Raw genomic sequence first — 20108 nt, 5'->3', positions numbered from 1 at the left:
AGGGACAGACAGACAGGGTCAGACAGACAGGGACAGACAGACAGGGACAGACAGGGTCAGACAGGGTCAGACAGACAGGGACAGACAGGGTCAGGCAGGGTCAGACAGACAGGGACAGACAGGGTCAGGCAGGGACAATCAGGGACAGACAGACAGGGTCAGACAGACAGGGTCAGACAGGGACAGACAGACAGGGACAGACAGGGTCAGACAGACAGGGACAGACAGACAGGGACAGACAGACAGGGTCAGACAGACAGGGACAGACAGGGTCAGACAAACAGGGACAGACAGGGACAGACAGGGTCAGACAGACAGGATCAGACAGGGTCAGACAGACAGGGATCAGACAGGGTCAGACAGACAGGGATCAGACAGGGTCAGACAGACAGGGACAGACAGGGACCAGACAGGGTCAGACAGACAGGGATCAGACAGGGTCAGACAGACAGGGATCAGACAGGGTCAGACAGACAGGGTCAGACAGGGACAGACAGGGTCAGACAGACAGGGACAGACATATAGGGACAGACATACAGGGACAGACAGACAGGGACAGACAGGGTCAGACAGACAGGGACAGACAGACAGGGACAGACAGACAGGGTCAGACAGACAGGGTCAGACAGACAGGGTCAGACAGACAGGGACTGACAGACAGGGACAGACAGACAGGGATCAGACAGGGACAGACAGGGACAGACAGACAGGGACAGACAGGGATCAGACAGGGATCAGACAGGGATCAGACAGGGTCAGACAGACAGGGATCAGACAGGGACGGACAGGGATCAGACAGGGACGGACAGGGATCAGACAGGGATCAGACAGGGTCAGACATACAGGGTCGGACACGGTCAATACGCTGGATTCAATCATAGTGGGTTTCCAGATAGTGCTCTCATAAGCGAAAATTAAGAAAAAAATGAAGCTGTTAGAATGTCATCCCTAGTGGTGCTGAAGATCAGACTGACTAATCTTTATCATTATTATATTTAAAATGTATGTCTGGCTTGTTGGGGTTGGTGAGGGTTAGGGGTTATGGGTTAGGGTCAGCGTACCGTCTTGGCTTGCGTCGGTCTTTGGACAGGTACTTGTTGGGGTTGGTGAGGGTTAGGGGTTATGGGTTAGGGTCAGCGTACCGTCTGGCTTGCGTCGGTCTTTGGACAGGTACTTGTTGGGGTTGGTGAGGGTTAGGGGTTATGGGTTAGGGTCAGCGTACCGTCTGGCTTGCGTCGGTCTTTGAGCAGGTACTTGTTGGGGTTGGTGAGGGTTAGGGGTTATGGGTTAGGGTCAGCGTACCGTCTGGCTTGCGTCGGTCTTTGGACAGGTACTTGTTGGGGTTGGTGAGGGTTAGGGGTTATGGGTTAGGGTCAGCGTACCGTCTGGCTTGCGTCGGTCTTTGAGCAGGTACTTGTTGGGGATGGTGAGGTAACACCTCTGCAGCCGTCTTCTCTCCCTGTTGGGTCCCTCTGTAGGGTCCAGCTGCCAGGAGGTAGGGTACGACGTCTGGTCATACCACACAGCACTGAAATACACAGGAAATAGTATCAGCAATAAGTAATTCTATTATAAACTGGTTCCCAAAATTACTAAAACAGTAAACAAGTCATTCTATTATAAACTGGTTACCAACATTACTAGAACAGTAAACAAGTAATTCTATTATAAACTGGTTACCAACATTACTAGAACAGTAAACAAGTCATTCTATCACAAACTGGTCCCCAACATTATTAGAACAGTAAAAATAAATGTTTTGTCATACCCGTGGTATACCATAGCTGTCAGCCAATCAGCATTCAGGGCTTGTACCACCCAGTTGATAATGTCTGATACACTACGGCTTTCAGCCAATCAGCATCCAGGACCCAAATTGCCTGGTTTATAATGTAACGTAGCATAGCTCAACGTAGCATATCTCAACGTAGCATATCTCAACGTAGCATATCTCAACGTAGCATATCTCAACGTAGCATATCTCAACGTAGCATATCTCAGCGTAGCATAGCTCAACGTAGCATATCTCAACGTAGCATATCTCAACGTAGCATATCCCTAACCCTCACGGATATTGCTGTGTTTCACTCAATGGGAGACTCCCAGTACTCACCGGTCCTGTATGAGTTGTTCAGTGCAACTCCCCCCTCCCCAAGTACTCACCGGTCCTGTATGAGTTGTTCAGTGTAACTCCCCTCCCCCCAGTACTCACCGGTCCTGTATGAGTTGTTCAGAGTAACTCTCCTCCCCAGTACTCACCGGTCCTGTATGAGTTGTTCAGTGCAACTCCCCCCTCCCCAAGTACTCACCGGTCCTGTATGAGTTGTTCAGTGTAACTCCCCTCCCCCCAGTACTCACCGGTCCTGTATGAGTTGTTCAGTGTAACTCCCCTCCCCCAGTACTCACCGGTCCTGTATGAGTTGTTCAGTGTAACACGCCTCTCCAGTACTCACCGGTCCTGTATGAGTTGTTCAGTGTAACTCCCCTCCCCCCAGTACTCACCGGTCCTGTATGAGTTGTTCAGTGTAACTCCCCTCCCCAGTACTCACCGGTCCTGTATGAGTTGTTCAGTGCAACTCCCCCCTCCCCCAGTACTCACCGGTCCTGTATGAGTTGTTCAGTGCAACTCCCCCCTCCCCCAGTACTCACCGGTCCTGTATGAGTTGTTCAGTGTAACTCCCCTCCCCAGTACTCACCGGTCCTGTATGAGTTGTTCAGTGTAACTCCCGCCTCCCCCAGTACTCACTGGTCCTGTATGAGTTGTTCAGTGTAACTCCCCCCTCCCCCAGTACTCACCAGTCCTGTATGAGTTGTTCAGTGCAACTCCCCCCTCCCCCAGTACTCACCGGTCCTGTATGAGTTATTCAGTGTAACTCCCGCCTCCCCCAGTACTCACCGGTCGTGAGTGAGTTGTTGCACCAGTTCCTGCCAGTGTCTTGAGGCGCTGAGGTCTATCTTGTAGAGTCCTCTGATGTGCTGGATCACTTTCTTCCTCTCCATACCCTGTCTCAGTGACACATTCTGGGTGATGTCGGCTGCGATCTTAGAGATGTCCTTGGACTTACCGTCCAGACGCTGGATCAGACTGGAGAAAGGAGAGAGACGGACATTACATTGGTTTAAAACATTTCGGTTAGAATTCTTGCCTCTGTTCTTGGTTTCTGAATTCCTCTCAAAGTACATTGTAGCTGAATATCCATTTCAATGTCCCTCTCTCTGACCTCCTCCAATGAGCTTTGAGAGGAATAGAGGGAACAAGTATGGGGAAAGCAAGGATTTGACTGGTAGTAAGACAAGGCTCTGGAGTTTAACGAACCAATCATGCTTCACCTTTTCTGTGTGTTGGAAATTTTCTTCTCCCAGGCCAGTTTACTGCTCTTCTCATCCGCCTCGTACTTCAACTGTTCCTGTGAGATGAAACGGGACATGAATGAGACGTGTGAGATGAAATGGGACAGGGCTGGGACGGGACTGGGCCGTGTGAGATGAAACGGGACAGGGCTAGGTCGGGACAGGGCTGGGACGGGACAGGGCTGGGACGTGTGCGATGAAACGGGACAGGGCTGGGACGTGTGCGATGAAACGGGACAGGTCTGGGACGGGACAGGGCTGGAACGTATGAGATGAAACGGGACAGGGTTGGGACGTGTCCGATGAAACGGGACAGGGCTGGGACGTGACAGGTGAAACGGGACAGGGCTGGGACGTGACAGGTGAAACGGGACAGGGCAGGAACGTGTGAGATGAAACGGGACAGGGCTTGGACGTGTGCGATGAAACGGGACAGGGCTGGGACTTGTGCGATGAAACGGGACAGGGCTGGGACGTGACAGGTCTGGGACGTGTGAAATGAAACGGGACCGGGCTGGAACGTGTGCGATGAAACGGGACAGGGCTGGGACGGGACAGGGCTGGGACGTGACAGGTGAAACGGGACGGGCTAGGACGTGACAGGTCTGGGACGTGACAGGTGAAACGGGACGGGCTAGGACGGGACAGGGCTGGGACGTGACAGGTGAAACGGGACGGGCTAGGACGGGACAGGGCTGGGACGTGTGAAATGAAACGGGACCGGGCTGGAACGTGTGCGATGAAACGGGACCGGGCTGGGACGGGACAGGTCTGGGACGTGTGAAATGAAACGGGACCGGGCTGGAACGTGTGCGATGAAACGGGACCGGGCTGGGACGGGACCGGGCTGGGACGTGTGAGATGAAATGGGACCGGGCTGGGACGGGACAGGGCTGGGACGTGTGAAATGAAACGGGACCAGGCTGGGACGTGTGCGATGAAACGGGACCGGGCTGGGACGGGACCGGGCTGGGACGTGTGAGATGAAACGGGACCGGGCTGGGACAGGGCTGGGACGTGTGAGATGAAACGGAACAGGGCTGGGACGTGACAGGTGAAACGGGACGGGCTAGGACGTGACAGGTCTGGGACGTGACAGGTGAAACGGGACGGGCTAGGACGGGACAGGGCTGGGACGTGACAGGTGAAACGGGACGGGCTAGGACGGGACAGGGCTGGGACGTGTGAAATGAAACGGGACCAGGCTGGAACGTGTGCGATGAAACGGGACCGGGCTGGGACGGGACAGGGCTGGGACGTGTGAAATGAAACGGGACCGGGCTGGGATGGGACCGGGCAGGGACGTGTGAGATGAAACGGGACCGGGCTGGGACGGGACAGGGCTGGGACGTGTGAAATGAAACGGGACCAGGCTGGGACGTGTGCGATGAAACGGGACCGGGCTGGGACGGGACCGGGCTGGGACGTGTGAGATGAAACGGGACCGGGCTGGGACAGGGCTAGGACGTGTGAGATGAAACGGGACCGGGCTGGGACAGGGCTAGGACGTGTGAGATGAAACGGGACAGGGCTGGGACGTGTGCGATGAAACGGGACAGGGCTGGGACGTGTGCGATGAAACGGGACAGGGCTGGGTCGTGTGCGATGAAACGGGACAGGGCTGAGACGTGACAGGTGAAACGGGACAGGGACCGGACGGGACGGGACAGGGACGTGTGAAATGAAACGGGACTGGGCTGGGACGTGTGCGATGAAACGGGACCGGGCTGGGACGGGACCGGGCTGGGACGTGTGAGATGAAACGGGACCGGGCTGGGACGGGACAGGGCTGGGACGTGTGAAATGAAACGGGACCGGGTTGGGTCGGGACCGGGCTGGGACGTGTGAGATGAAACGGGACCGGGCTGGGACGGGACCGGGCTGGGACGTGTGAGATGAAACGGGACCGGGCTGGGACGGGACAGGGCTGGGACGTGTGCGATGAAACGGGACAGGGCTGGGACGTGACAGGTCTGGGACGTGTGAAATGAAATGGGACCGGGTTGGGTCGGGACAGGGCTGGGACGTGTGCGATGAAACGGGACAGGGCTGGGACGTGTGCAATGAAACGGGACAGGGCTGGGACGTGACAGGTGAAACGGGACAGGGCTGGGACGTGTGAGATGAAACGGGACGGGCTGGGACGTGACAGGGCTGGGACGTGTGAGATGAAACGGGACAGGCTGGGACGGGACAGGGCTGGGACGTGTGAGATGAAACGGGACAGGCTGGGACGGGACCGGGCTGGGACGTGTGCGATGAAACGGGACCGGGCTGGGACGGGACCGGGTTGGGACGTGTGAGATGAAACGGGACCGGGCTGGGACGGGACAGGGCTGGGACGTGTGCGATGGGACGGGACAGGGCTGGGACGTGTGAGATGAAACGGGACAGGGCTGGGACAGGACCGGGCTGGGACGTGTGAGATGAAATGGGACCGGGCTGGGACGTGAGATGAAACGGGACAGGGCTGGGACGGGACAGGGCTGGGACAGGGCTGGGACGTGTGAGATGAAACGGGACAGGGCTGGGACGGGACAGGGCTGGGACGTGTGAGATGAAACGGGACAGGGCTGAGACGGGAAAGGGCTGGGCGGGACAGGGCTGGGACGTGTGAGATGAAACGGGACAGGGCTGGGTCGGGACAGGGCTGGGACGTGTGAGATGAAACGGGACAGGGCTGGGACTAACCCAGGACTCATCAAGACAGTTCTAGGTCCAGAGTTGAACCCTAACCGTTGGCCAGACTGGCTAGCGATGTTTGTTTTATTTTTATTTATTTATTTCACCTTTATTTAACCAGGTAGGCCAGTTGAGAACAAGTTCTCATTTACAATTGCGACCTGGCCAAGATAAAGCATAGCAATTCGACACAAACAACAACACAGAGTTACACATGGAGTAAAACAAACATACAGTCAATAATACAGTAGAAAAATAAGTCTATATACAATGTGAGCAAATGAGGCGAGATAAGGGAGATAAAGGCAAAAAAAGGCCATGGTGGCAAAGTAAATACAATATTGCAAGTAAAACACTGGAATGGTAGATTTGTAGAGGAAGAAAGTGCAAAGTAGAAATAATGGGGTGCAAAGCAGCAAAATAAATAAATAAATAAATAAATACAGTAGGGGAAGAGGTAGTTGTTTAGGCTAAATTATAGATGGGCTATGTACAGGTGCAGTGATATGTGAGCTGCTCTGACAGCTGGTGCTTAAAGCTAGTGAGGGAGATAAGTGTTTCCAGTTTCAGAGATTTTTGTAGTTCGTTCCAGTCATTGGCAGCAGTTATAGGGTCAGGGTAAGGTCAGTGATGTTATAGGGTAAGGGTAAGGTCAGTGATGTTACAGGGTAAGGTCAGTGATGTTATAGGGTAAGGTCAGTGATATTACAGGGTCAGGGTAAGGTCAGTGATGTTACAAGGTCAGGTCAGTGATGTTACAGGGTAAGGTCAGTGATGTTACAGGGTAAGATCAGTGATGTTACAGGGTCAGGGTAAGGTCAGTGATGTTATAGGGTCATGGTCAGGTCAGTGATGTTATAGGGTCAGGTCAGTGATGTTATAGGGTCAGGGTCAGGTCAGTGATGTTATAGGGTCAGGTCAGTGATGTTATAGGGTCAGGTCAGTGATGTTATAGGGTCAGGGTAAAGTCAGTGATGTTATCGGGTCAGGGTAAAGTCAGTGATGTTATAGGGTCAGGTCAGTGATGTTATAGGGTAAGGGTAAGGTCAGTGATGTTACAGGGTAAGGTCAGTGATGTTATAGGGTAAGGTCAGTGATATTACAGGGTCAGGGTAAGGTCAGTGATGTTACAAGGTCAGGTCAGTGATGTTACAGGGTAAGGTCAGTGATGTTACAGGGTAAGATCAGTGATGTTACAGGGTCAGGGTAAGGTCAGTGATGTTATAGGGTCATGGTCAGGTCAGTGATGTTATAGGGTCAGGTCAGTGATGTTATAGGGTCAGGGTCAGGTCAGTGATGTTATAGGGTCAGGTCAGTGATGTTATAGGGTCAGGTCAGTGATGTTATAGGGTCAGGGTAAAGTCAGTGATGTTATCGGGTCAGGGTAAAGTCAGTGATGTTATAGGGTCAGGTCAGTGATGTTATAGGGTCAGGTCAGTGATGTTACAGGGTCAGGTCAGTGATGTTACAGGGTCAGGTCAGTGATGTTACAGGGTCAGGTCAGTGATGTTACAGGGTCAGGTCAGTGATGTTACAGGGTAAGGTCAGTGATGTTACAGGGTCAGGTCAGTGATGTTATAGGGTCAGGTCAGTGATGTTATAGGGTCAGGTCAGTGATGTTATAGGGTCAGGTCAGTGATGTTATAGGGTCAGGTCAGTGATGTTATAGGGTCAGGTCAGTGATGTTACAGGGTAAGGTCAGTGATGTTACAGGGTCAGGTCAGTGATGTTACAGGGTCAGGTCAGTGATGTTACAGGGTCAGGTCAGTGATGTTATAGGGTCAGGTCAGTGATGTTATAGGGTCAGGTCAGTGATGTTATAGGGTCAGGTCAGTGATGTTATAGGGTCAGGTCAGTGATGTTACAGGGTCAGGTCAGTGATGTTATAGGGTCAGGTCAGTGATGTTACAGGGTCAGGTCAGTGATGTTATAGGGTCAGGTCAGTGATGTTATAGGGTCAGGGTAAATTAGGAACACCTGTTCTGAGGAACGCCCACAGAACAGCCTCAGTTCGTTGGAGTGTTCCACAGGGATGCTGGCCCATGTTGACTCAAACGCTTCCCACAGTTGTGTCCAGTTGGCTGGATGTCCTTTGAGTGTTGGAGCATTCTTGATACACACAGGAAACTGTTGAGCCCTAATCCATTCTTGATACACACAGGAAACTGTTGAGCCCTAATCCATTCTTGATACAGGAAACCGTTGAGCCCTAATCCATTCTTGATACAGGAAACCGTTGAGCCCTAATCCATTCTTGATACAGGAAACCGTTGAGCCCTAATCCATTCTTGATACAGGAAACTGTTGAGCCCTAATCCATTCTTGATACAGGAAACTGTTGAGCCCTAATCCATTCTTGATACAGGAAACTGTTGAGCCCTAATCCATTCTTGATACAGGAAACGGTTGAGCCCTAATCCATTCTCGATACAGGAAACTGTTGAGCCCTAATCCATTCTTGATACAAGAAACTGTTGAGCCCTAATCCATTCTTGATACAGGAAACTGTTGAGCCCTAATCCATTCTCTATACAGGAAACATTTGAGCCCTAACCCATTCTTGATACAGGAAACTGTTGAGCCCTAACCCATTCTTGATACAGGAAACTGTTGAACCCTAATCCAACTCAATATTAGGAAGGTATTCCTAATGTTTTGTAAACTCAGTGTAGGTCCATTATAATTTATATGTACTTTATCTAATTTTAAACTTTCAAGAGTTCTGTTAAATTTATACTTAACAAAAATCTAAACGCAACAATTTCAAAAGATTTTACTGAGTTACAGTTCATTTAAAGAAATCAGTCAATTGGAATAAAATTCATGAGGCCCTAATCTATAGATTTCACATGACTGGGAATACAGATATGTCTCTGTTAGACACAGATACCTTAAAAAAAGGTAGGGGCGTGGATCAGAAAACCAGTCAGTATCTGATCTGACACATCTCCTTCTCATAGAGTTGATCAGGCTGTTGATTGTGGAATGTTGTCCCACTCTTCTTCAATGGCTGTACGAATTTGCTGGATATTGGCGGGAACTGGAATACGCTGTCGTACACTTCAACGGGTGACATGTCTGGTGAGTACGCAGGCCATGGAAGAACTGGGACATTTTCAGCTTCCAGGAATTGTGTAGAGATCCTTGTGACATGGGGCCGTGCATTATCATGCTGAAACATGAGGTGATGGCGGTGGATGGAATGGCACGGCAATGGGCCTCAGGATCTCGTCACGGTATCTCTGTGCGTTCAAATTGCCATTGATAAAATTCAACTGTGTATTCGTTGTCCGTAGGTTATGCCTGCCCATACCATAACATGTATGGGATCTTTTATTTCAGCTCATGAAACATGGGACCAAACCTTTACATGTTTCAGTATATAAATGAAACGGCAAGTCTCAAATAGCTGCCTGTCCCTATTAATAGCCAGGCAACGGTATACATTTCATCATCAGATAAACGCCTGGTCTAAATGATTTGTTACCATGAATTACTTACAAGATTTAATGTTTGATTTGTTACATTAAATAATTCAGTAATGACTCAAAAAAATGACAACAATCATCCATTTTTATCGCCAGCAAGAAACTTCTAGCCATTGGCTGCTAACAGCTGAGAACAGCTAGCTAACTGGCAAGAACAAAAATAGTCAACTTCGGGAGTACAGAACCCCAGCAATTAACTGATCGCCCTCGAGTGGCGAAAGTAAGAACTGATGAAAATACAGATAAAGAGGAGGATAATTATTCAGTCAAGGAAAAGTTGTTTATGTTTTTGAGGCATAGTAAGACAAAATAAACGTGACACAGTGTGTAAATTATAACACATTAGTGCAGGAAATGAATGGTGGAGTTAAACAATGAACTATGTAAACTATGTTGTGTACATTAAGGAAATAGATGTCCGCCTCTAATAAAAGCCCGCCCGCCTCTAATAAAAGCCCGCCCGCCTCTAATAAAAGCCTGCCCACCTCTAATAAAAGCCTGCCTTTAATAGAAGCCTGTTCAGTGATTTAAGCAAATAAACACCCAGTCTATGAATTGAAGATTTACGGAATATATATATTTTTTTACTCAAACCTCCCCCGGGCTGGATCCGGCCTGTGGGCCGTAGTTTGCCCACCCGTATTATAGGGTCAGGGTAAAGGTTACCTCTTTGATAGCCTTGAGCAGGTCTGGTTTGTGTGGTGCGCTGGGAGGGATGCAGCGATGACCCCACAGCTTCAGTGATGTCATGAAACTGCCCACAGTACTCTGCTCCTCTTTGGTCAGAGCATCTTTGTGGTCATGGAGCATCTCATACAGATACATGGCTAGCTTGGGACCATGCTGAGAGAGGAGAGGGAGAGTGGAGGGGAGGGGGGGGGGGGGAGGAGGGAGAGAGGACAAGGGTTTGTGAGTCAATGTGCGTGTTTGAGATTGACTGCAGTCGGACTGTGCAGAATCATTGATCTACAAGTCGCCTTGGTCAAACTGACAGACGTGTATATAAGAAAGTGGATGAGTCCATCCCTTCATCTATCACAGACCAGTCCGACCTACAGTAACCCCCCCCGGAGAAGGAACAGTAAGACTGACCAGGCTGCCATGGTAACTATGATGATGTCTCTCTGGGTTATTTCTACTGTACGTACATGGGAACATGAGACCCGCCCTCTCTCTCTCACTCTCTCTCTCTCTCTCTCTCGCCCCCTCCCTCTCTCTCTCTCACCCCCTCCCTCTCTCGAGCTCGCCCCCTCCCTCTCTCGAGCTCGCCCCCTCCCTCTCTCGAGCTCGCCCCCTCCCTCTCTCGAGCACGCCCCTCTCCCTCTCCCGAGCTCGCCCTCTCTCTCTCTCCCTCTCTCGAGCTCGTCCTCTCTCTCTCTCCCTCTCTCGAGCTCGCCCTCTCTCTCTCTCCCTCTCTCGAGCTCGCCCTCTCTCTCTCTTAATCTCGCCCTCCCTCTCTCTCAAGATATTGCCCTCCCTCTCTCTCAAGATATCGCCCTCCCTCCCTCTCTCTCGATATCGCCCTGTCTCTGTCTCGAGCTCGCCCTCTCCCTCTTTCGAGCTCGCCCTCTCCCTCTCTCGCCCTCTCCCTCTCTCGAGCTCGCCCTCTCTCTCGAGCTCGCCCTCTCTCTCTCTCTCTCTCTCTCTCTCTCTCTCTCTCTCTCTCGCCCTCTCTCTCTCGCCCTCTCTCTCTCTCTCGCCCTCTCTCTCTCTCTCGCCCCTCTCTCTCTCTCTCTCACTCTCTCGAGCTCGCCCTCTCTCTCTCTCTCTCTCTCTCTCTCACTCTCTCGAGCTCGCCCTCTCTCGAGCTCGCCCTCTCTCGAGCTCGCCCTCTCTCGAGCTCGCCCTCTCTCTCTCTCTCGAGCTCGATCTCAACCTTTCATTCATTCACTCTCTCGCTCTCATCCTCTCACCTGGGGCTGAGGCTCTCCCTGAGGATGTCTGGGGTCAGCACCTAACCCTGACCCTAACAGCAACCTCAGACCTCTCACCTGGGGCTCCGCCTGAGGATGTCTGGGCTCAGCACCTAACCCTGACCCTAACAGCTACCTCAGACCTCTCACCTGGGGCTCCCCCTGAGGATGTCTGGGTTCAGCACCTAACCCTGACCCTAACAGCTACCTCAGACCTCTCACCTGGGGCTCCCCCTGAGGATGTCTGGGTTCAGCACCTAACCCTGACCCTAACAGCTACCTCTGACCTCTCACCTGGGGCTCCCCCTGAGGATGTCTGGGCTCAGCACCTAACCCTGACCCTAACAGCAACCTCTGACCTCTCACCTGGGGCTCCCCCTGAGGATGTCTGGGGTCAGCCCTAACAGCAACCCCTGACCTCTTACCTCTAACCCGGGGCTGAGGCTCTCCTTGAGGAAGTCAGGGTTTGCAGGGTCGAGCACAAACTCTAGAGCCTCCTTCCTGTCCCTGAGGGGTAATGCAGGGGAGAGGGTGTGTACCAAGAGACGCCCGATCTGAACCCTGAAGGTGTCCCGACACGACCACAGGATCCTCCTCCACTGCTGCCTGGGGGCTCCACCACGACCCGTACTGCCCTGGGAGAACAATCATAGTCCCACATTATGAAGAAGTAATTTTTTTGTATAATATGTTGTTTCCCCCCCTTTTTTAAACCAGATACAAATGAGAAAAAAGACAACATATACATACGAACAACAACTGACAGACACACACAAACAATGACTACATCTCCTCTACACCTCTGTCCCTAGTGCCTGGTCACACCTCCATCCCTAGTGCCTGGTCACACCTCCATCCCTAGTGCCTGGTTACACCTCCATCCCTAGTGCCTGGTCACACCTCCATCCCTAGTGCCTGGTCACACCTCCATCCCTAGTGCCTGGTCACACCTCCATCCCAAGTGCCTGGTCACACCTCCATCCCTAGTGCCTGGTCACACCTCCATCCCTTGTGCCTGGTCATATACAATTAACTCAATGTGTATTTCCCCATGTAAGGTACAAATCAACATTAGAAAACAGCCTTCTTGGTCATTGTGCTGGGATATAAGGGAAACGTGTGTAGTCTTATTTATCAGGATGCCTACACCTCCGCTGTTAGTACAGTAGGTGGCAGTATAGGCCTCTACCTACACCTCTGCTGTTCCTACACTAGGTGGCAGTATAGGCCTCTCCAACCCAGCTCCTCTTTATAAACATTGAATTCCTCCTTTTTTAAATGTAACTCTTGCAAGAAAAACACATCTGCTGACAATCTCTTTAAATGTTCAAGAACAATATGCTTCCCCCCATCATGGAGCTCGTGCACATTCCATGTAATAAGTTGGATTTTGTTGGTCTTGAATAGAATCAAAGTTAACTTTATCAGTTCTACCATTGAAGAACCAAATAAACCATTTCCTGTTCCAGCATGGCAACGCCCCCGTGCACAAAGAGAGGTCCATACAGAAATGGTTTGTCGAGATCGGTGTGGAAGAACTCTACTGGCCTGCACAGAGCCCTGACCTCAACCCCATCGAACACCTTTAGTATGAATTGGAATGCCGACTACGAGCCAGGCCTAATCGCCCAACATCAGTGTCCGACCTCACTAATACTTGAGGCTGAATGGAAGCAAGTCCCCGCAGCAATGTTCCAACATCTAGTGGAAAGCCTTCCCAGAAGAGTGGAGGCTGTTATAGCAGCAATGTTCCAACATCTAGTGGAAAGCCTTCCCAGAAGTGTGGAGGCTGTTATAGCAGCAATGTTCCAACATCTAGTGGAAAGCCTTCCCAGAAGAGTGGAGGCTGTTGTAGCAGCAATGTTCCAACATCTAGTGGAAAGCCTTCCCAGAAGAGTGGAGGCTGTTATAGCAGCAATGTTCCAACATCTAGTGGAAAGCCTTCCCAGAAGAGTGGAGGCTGTTGTAGCAGCAATGTCCCAACATCTCGTGGAAAGCCTCCCAGAAGAGTGGAGGCTGTTATAGCAGCAAAGGGGGACCAACTCCATATTAAGGCCCATGATTTTGGAATGAGATGTTTGACAAGCAGATGTCTACATACTTTTGGCCATGTAGTATATATGCTATATTTCCTCTTTTATATTGTATTTTGTACTGTATCTCATTGGAACCGGCTAATTCCATCGCTACCTCCTAGAGATGAACAGTTACTTGGGGACGATAGAGTCTAGATTGTATTGGGGGAGGAGGAAACAATATTGTCTCAATTTACAATTTTTTATTTCCCCTTTATTTAACCAGGTAGGCTAGTTGAGAACAAGTTCTCATTTATAACTGCGACCTGGCCAAGATAAAGCAAAGCAGTGCGACACAAACAACACAGTTACACATGGAATAAACAAATGTAGTGTCAATAACACAATAGAAAAATCTATATACAGTTAGTGCAAATGTAGTAAGATTAGGGAGGTAAGGCAATAAATAGGCCATAGTGGTGAAATTATTACACTTTAGCAATTAAACACTGGAGTGATAGATGTGCAGAAGATGAATGTGCAAGTAGAGATACTGGGGTGCAAAGGAGCAGAAAAACGATAAGCTGGTCTTGGGCATCACTGTATGTAGTCTAGTGTGCTAATCTGTTTTTTTCTGCTTCTGTCTCTCCTCAGGGCACTGGGATCTCTTTCAACTGGAAAGGTTTCCTGCAGCTTGTTCAGGGCTTCATCGGCACTCGTGAACTCCATTCTCTGTGTTTCCTTCCATACCCACAGTACTGCCGAGAATTGGAGTTGAGACTTGATTTCTGTTTTCCCCCAGTGACTGTTTGATTGGAAATGAATTGCTTACGTTTTAAGTAAGACAGAGGAGACAGCCTAGGAGACAGGTCATGGACGAATCAAATGGATTTTGATGTGATCGTTCCACAACTTGAAGATTATCATGCGAGGGTATTTAGCGCTCTTATGTTTCACGCAGATCCGATGGCATCACTCCAGATCCTCCGGTGATACATCCACACCAAGCTCCTCCGATATCAGTTTGATCACGTAGCTGGAAAAGGTCTCCTTTTTCCTCGTCTTCTGGTAGGGACAATATTCTCATGTTGTTTTGTCTCATTCCGTTTTCTTGCTGGTCCAGTTGAACTTCAAAAGTTTGCACCTTTATTTCAAGGAGCATTTGTTGTCCTGTTCATCCACGCGATCGGCCTGCATATACATAGCTGACACGATAGACTACTTTCTTGTCAAGCAAATCTACTTTGTTAACAACAGATTGTAACAGTTTGTTGTGGTGAGCATTGAGGGAATTTTAGCTGTTATCCTGGATATCCTTCAGCCGTTTGTTGTGGTAACCACCACTAACCAGAGCATTTTAGTTATGTTCTCCTGGATATCCTTTAGTTGTTAGCTCCTCTCATTTGCATCTCCAAGTTTTTCTTTGTCTTTTTCTCTGGGGGAAGCCATGGCCTGTTGGGTTTGAGTCACAGCATCATTCCTCTGAGGGAAGCCATGGCTTGTTGGGTTTGAGTCACAGGGTCGTTCCTCTGAGGGAAGCCATGGCTTGTTGGGTTTGAGTCAGAGCATAGTTTCTCTGAGGGAAGCCATGGCCTGTTGGGTTTGAGTCACAGCGTAGATTCTCTGAGGGAAGCCATGGATGGTTGGGTTTGAGTCACAGCATAGTTTCTCTGGGGGAAGCCATGGCTTGTTGGGTTTGAGTCACAGCGTAGTTTCTCTGAGGGAAGCCATGGCTTGTTGGGTTTGAGTCACAGTGTAGATTCTCTGAGGGAAGCCATGGCTTGTTGGGTTTGAGTCACAGTGTAGTTTCTCTGAGGGAAGCCATGGCTTGTTGGGTTTGAGTCACAGCGTAGTTTCTCTGAGGGAAGCCATGGCTTGTTGGGTTTGAGTCACAGCGTAGTTTCTCTGAGGGAAGCCATGGCTTGTTGGGTTTGAGTCACAGCGTAGTTTCTTTGAGGGAAGCCATGGCTTGTTGGGTTCGAGTCGCTTTACTCACAGATTGGTTCGCTGTTATATATACCTGACCACTCACTGTCTCCCGGTTGCTTTGGAATATAACGATCTATCAATGTTAAACTATGTTGTCTGGCTTCTACATATAATCCTATCAGTACAGATATAATATATAAAACATATAATCCTATCAGTAAAGATATAATATATAACACATATAATCCTATCCTATCAGTACAGATATAATATATAACACATATAATCCTATCTATCCTATCAGTACAGATATAATATATAACACATATAATCCTATCTATCCTATCAGTACAGATATAATATATAACACATTTAATCCTATCTATCCTATCAATACAGATATAATATATAACACATATAATCCTATCAGTACAGAACGGAGCCACTCCCTCCCCATGCGTCCTATTGGTACAGAACGGAGCCACTCCCTTCCCATGCGTCCTATTGGTACAGAACGGAGCCACTCCCTCCCCATGCGTCCTATCGGTACAGAACGGAGCCACTCCCTCCCCATGCGTCCATTCTGTACACGCATGAGCCTCCCTCTATTGGTTCCATTGAGATTCAGAGGGAGTTCTAACACACTGAAAGGTAACTTCACATCACGGTCTATCATCTCACACGTCATGAGATGTCAATACCCACTGCACAAACAGAAGGAGAAAAACAGAGGTATTAAAACCAGGGTCGGGGTCCATTCAACTGAAGAAGCAAACTGAAAGTCCAATTAAAAAAATTGTAGTTTCCTTTCCAAATTGAATAAATGGAAACTGCTTATAACCACCACTAACCAGACTGATTATAACCACCACTAACCAGACTGATTATAACCAGACTGATTATAACCACCACTAACCAGACTAAGCAGACTGATTATAACCACCACTAAGCAGACTGATTATAACCAGACTGATTATAACCAGACTGATTATAACCACCACTAACCAGACTAAGCAGACTGATTATAACCACCACTAACCAGACTGATTATAACCAGACTGATTATAACCACCACTAAGCAGACTGCTTATAACCACCGCTAACCAGACTGCTTATAACCACCGCTAACCAGACTGCTTATAACCACCGCTAACCAGACTGATTATAACCACCGCTAACCAGACTGATTATAACCACCGCTAACCAGACTGATTATAACCACCACAAACCAGACTGATTATAACCACCACTAACCAGACTGATTATAACCACCACTAACCACACTGCTTATAACCACCACTAAGCAGACTGATTATAACCACCACTAACCAGACTGATTATAACCACCACTAAGCAGACTGATTATAACCACCACTAAGCAGACTGATTATAACCACCAATAACCAGACTGATTATAACCACCACTAACCAGACTGATTATAACCACCACTAACCAGACTGATTATAACCACCACTAACCAGACTGATTATAACCACCTCTAACCAGACTAACCAGACTGATTATAACCACCGCTAAGCAGACTGATTATAACCACCGCTAAGCAGACTGATTAGAACCACCGCTAAGCAGACTGATTATAACCACCGCTACGCAGACTGATTAGAACCACCGCTAAGCAGACTGATTAGAACCACCGCTAAGCAGACTGATTATAACCACCGCTACGCAGACTGATTATAACCACCGCTACGCAGACTGATTATAACCACCACTAAACATACTGATTATAACCAGACTGATTATAACCACCACTAACCAGACTAAGCAGACTGATTATAACCACCACTAAGCAGACTGATTATAACCAGACTGATTATAACCACCACTAAGCAGACTGATTATAACCAGACTGATTATAACTACCACTAAGCAGACTGATTATAACCACCAATAAGCAGACTGATTATAACCACCACTAACCAGACTGATTATAACCACTACTAACCAGACTGATTACAACCACCACTAAGCAGACTGATTATATCCACCGCTAAGCAGACTGATTATAACCACCGCTAAGCAGACTGATTATAAACACCGCTAAGCAGACTGATTATAACCACCGCTAAGCAGACTGATTAGAACCACCGCTAAGCAGACTGATTAGAACCACCGCTAAGCAGACTGATTAGAACCACCGCTAAGCAGACTGATTATAACCACCGCTAAGCAGACTGATTATAACCACCGCTACGCAGACTGATTATAACCACCGCTACGCAGACTGATTATAACCACCACTAAACATACTGATTATAACCAGACTGATTATAACCACCACTAACCAGACTAAGCAGACTGATTATAACCACCACTAAGCAGACTGATTATAACCAGACTGATTATAACTACCACTAAGCAGACTGATTATAACCACCAATAAGCAGACTGATTATAATCACCACTAACCAGACTGATTATAACCACTACTAACCAGACTGATTACAACCACCACTAAGCAGACTGATTATATCCACCACTAAGCAGACTGATTATAACCACCGCTAAGCAGACTGATTATAACCACCGCTAAGGAGACTGATTATAACCACCGCTAAGCAGACTGATTATAATCACCGCTAAGCAGACTGATTATAACCACCACTAAGCAGACTGATTATAACCCCCACTAAGCAGACTGATTATAACCACCACTAACCAGACTGATCTTGATCCCGTCCATCATCAGTCTGAGAATGTCTTTCTGGAAACTCTTCATGTTGGCCGGGGGGAGGGGGAAGGGGAGGGGAGAGGGCGGGCCAGGGGTGTGGCCTGATGAGCCGGGGATGGAGCCGTCTTCCTCGGGGGCGTGGTCGATAGGGTCGACAGGGTCAGGGGTCAGGTGGTGGTCCGGGGAGTCTGGGAAGTTCAGCAGGTCGTAGAAGTCTTGGCTCACGTCTGGAGAGGGAACAGATGGAGGAGGAGAGGGGGAACAGAGAAGGAGAGTGGGAACAGAGGAGGGGGAACAGAGGAGGAGAGTGGGAACAGAGGAGGAGGATGAGGAGGAGGAGAGGGGGAACAGAAGAGGAGGAGGAGAGGGGGAACAGAGAAGGAGAGGGGGAACAGAGGAGGAGGAGGAGAGGGGGAACAGTGGAGGAGGAGGGGAACAGAGGAGGCGGAGGAGGAGGAGAGGGGGAACAGAAGAGGAGGAGGAGGAAGAAGAATGCCTTATTAGTCAGAATGGGAAGATAGCACAACAGCATGAAACACTGCAGAGTATAGACACAGGCTCTGTTCCAATAGGCACACTACAATTAATCCATTTACTATCTAGTAGGGGTGTGCCGAGTACTCAGACAAAACGAGTATTGTAAGAGATATGGAGATCTTTCAGAGTATGATTATGACACAAGAAATGACCAAGAATGTATTTATTTATTATCCGTGATCAGAGATCATTTTCACCTGCCAGCACTCATCTCTATTTCACTCAAACAGTGTTCGTAGCTAGCCATTGGTGTTCAACCTAGTTATTACCTGGGTACTTGGCTGAGGCCATATGGTTGTTTAGTAGGTCTACTTGGTTGAGGCCATATGGTCGTTTTAGTAGGTCTACTTGGCTGAGGCCATATGGTCGTTTTAATAGGTCTACTTGGCTGAGGCCATATGGTCGTTTTAGTCAGTCTCCTTGGCTGAGGCCATATGGTCGTTTTAGTAGGTCTACATGGCTGAGGCCATATGGTCGTTTTAGTAGGTCTACATGGCTGAGGCCATATGGTCATTTCAGTGGGTCTACTTGGCTGAGGCCATATGGTCGTTTTAGTAGGTCTACATGGCTGAGGCCATATGGTCATTTCAGTAGGTCTACTTGGCTGAGGCCATATGGTCGTTTCAGTAGGGTCTACTTGGCTGAGGCCATATGGTCGTTTTAGTAGGTCTACTTGGCTGAGGCCATATGGTTGTTTTAGTAGGTCTACTTGGCTGAGGCCATATGGTTGTTTTAGTAGGTCTACTTGGCTAAGGCCATATGGTCGTTTAGTAGGTCTACTTGGCTGAGGCCACATGATGTTTCAGTAAGTCTACTTGGCTCAGGCCATATGGTCATTTAGTAGGGTCTACTTGGCTGAGGCCATATGATGTTTCAGTAGGTCTACTTGGCTGAGGTCATATGGTCGTTTTAGTAGGTCTACTTGGCTGAGGCCATATGATGTTTCAGTAGGTCTACTTGGCTGAGGCCATATGGTCGTTTAGTAGGTCTACTTGGCTGAGGCCATATGGTCGTTTAGTAGGTCTACTTGGCTGAGGCCATATGATGTTTCAGTAGGTCTACTTGGCTGAGGCCATATGGTGTTTCAGTAGGTCTACTTGGCTGAGGCCATATGGTGTTTCAGTAGGTCTACTTGGCTGAGGCCATATGGTGTTTTAGTAGGGCTACTTGGCTGAGGCCATATGGTGTTTCAGTAGGTCTACTTGGCTGAGGCCATATGGTCGTTTAGTAGGTCTACTTGGCTGAGGCCATATGATGTTTCAGTAGGTCGACTTGGCTCAGGCCATATGGTCATTTAGTAGGGTCTACTTGGCTGAGGCCATATGATGTTTCAGTAGATCTACTTGGCTGAGGCCATATGGTTGTTTTAGTAGGTCTACTTGGCTGAGGCCATATGATGTTTCAGTAGGTCTACTTGGCTGAGGCCATATGGTCGTTTTAGTAGGTCTACTTGGCTGAGGCCATATGGTCGTTTCAGTAGGTCTACTTGGCTGAGGCCAT

The 20108-nt window shown here is 49.0% G+C and overlaps 1 protein-coding gene across 1 annotated transcript in view; it reads right to left on the bottom strand.

Moving 5' to 3' along the window:
- Window positions 1–20108, bottom strand: part of lyst (lysosomal trafficking regulator) — a 153211-nt gene that overhangs the window by 29070 nt on the left and 104033 nt on the right. The window contains 6 exon segments of the mRNA XM_029701898.1: window positions 1383–1528; window positions 2897–3085; window positions 3331–3407; window positions 10188–10364; window positions 11860–12069; window positions 18060–18298. Coding sequence (XP_029557758.1) covers window positions 1383–1528; window positions 2897–3085; window positions 3331–3407; window positions 10188–10364; window positions 11860–12069; window positions 18060–18298 — 1038 coding nt within the window.

The sequence above is a fragment of the Salmo trutta genome, chromosome 2 (assembly GCF_901001165.1).
Source record: "Salmo trutta chromosome 2, fSalTru1.1, whole genome shotgun sequence".
Lineage (NCBI taxonomy): Eukaryota > Metazoa > Chordata > Actinopteri > Salmoniformes > Salmonidae > Salmo > Salmo trutta.
Note: the sequence above shows the minus strand (reverse complement) of the source record. Positions and strands in the feature narration are given on the sequence as shown.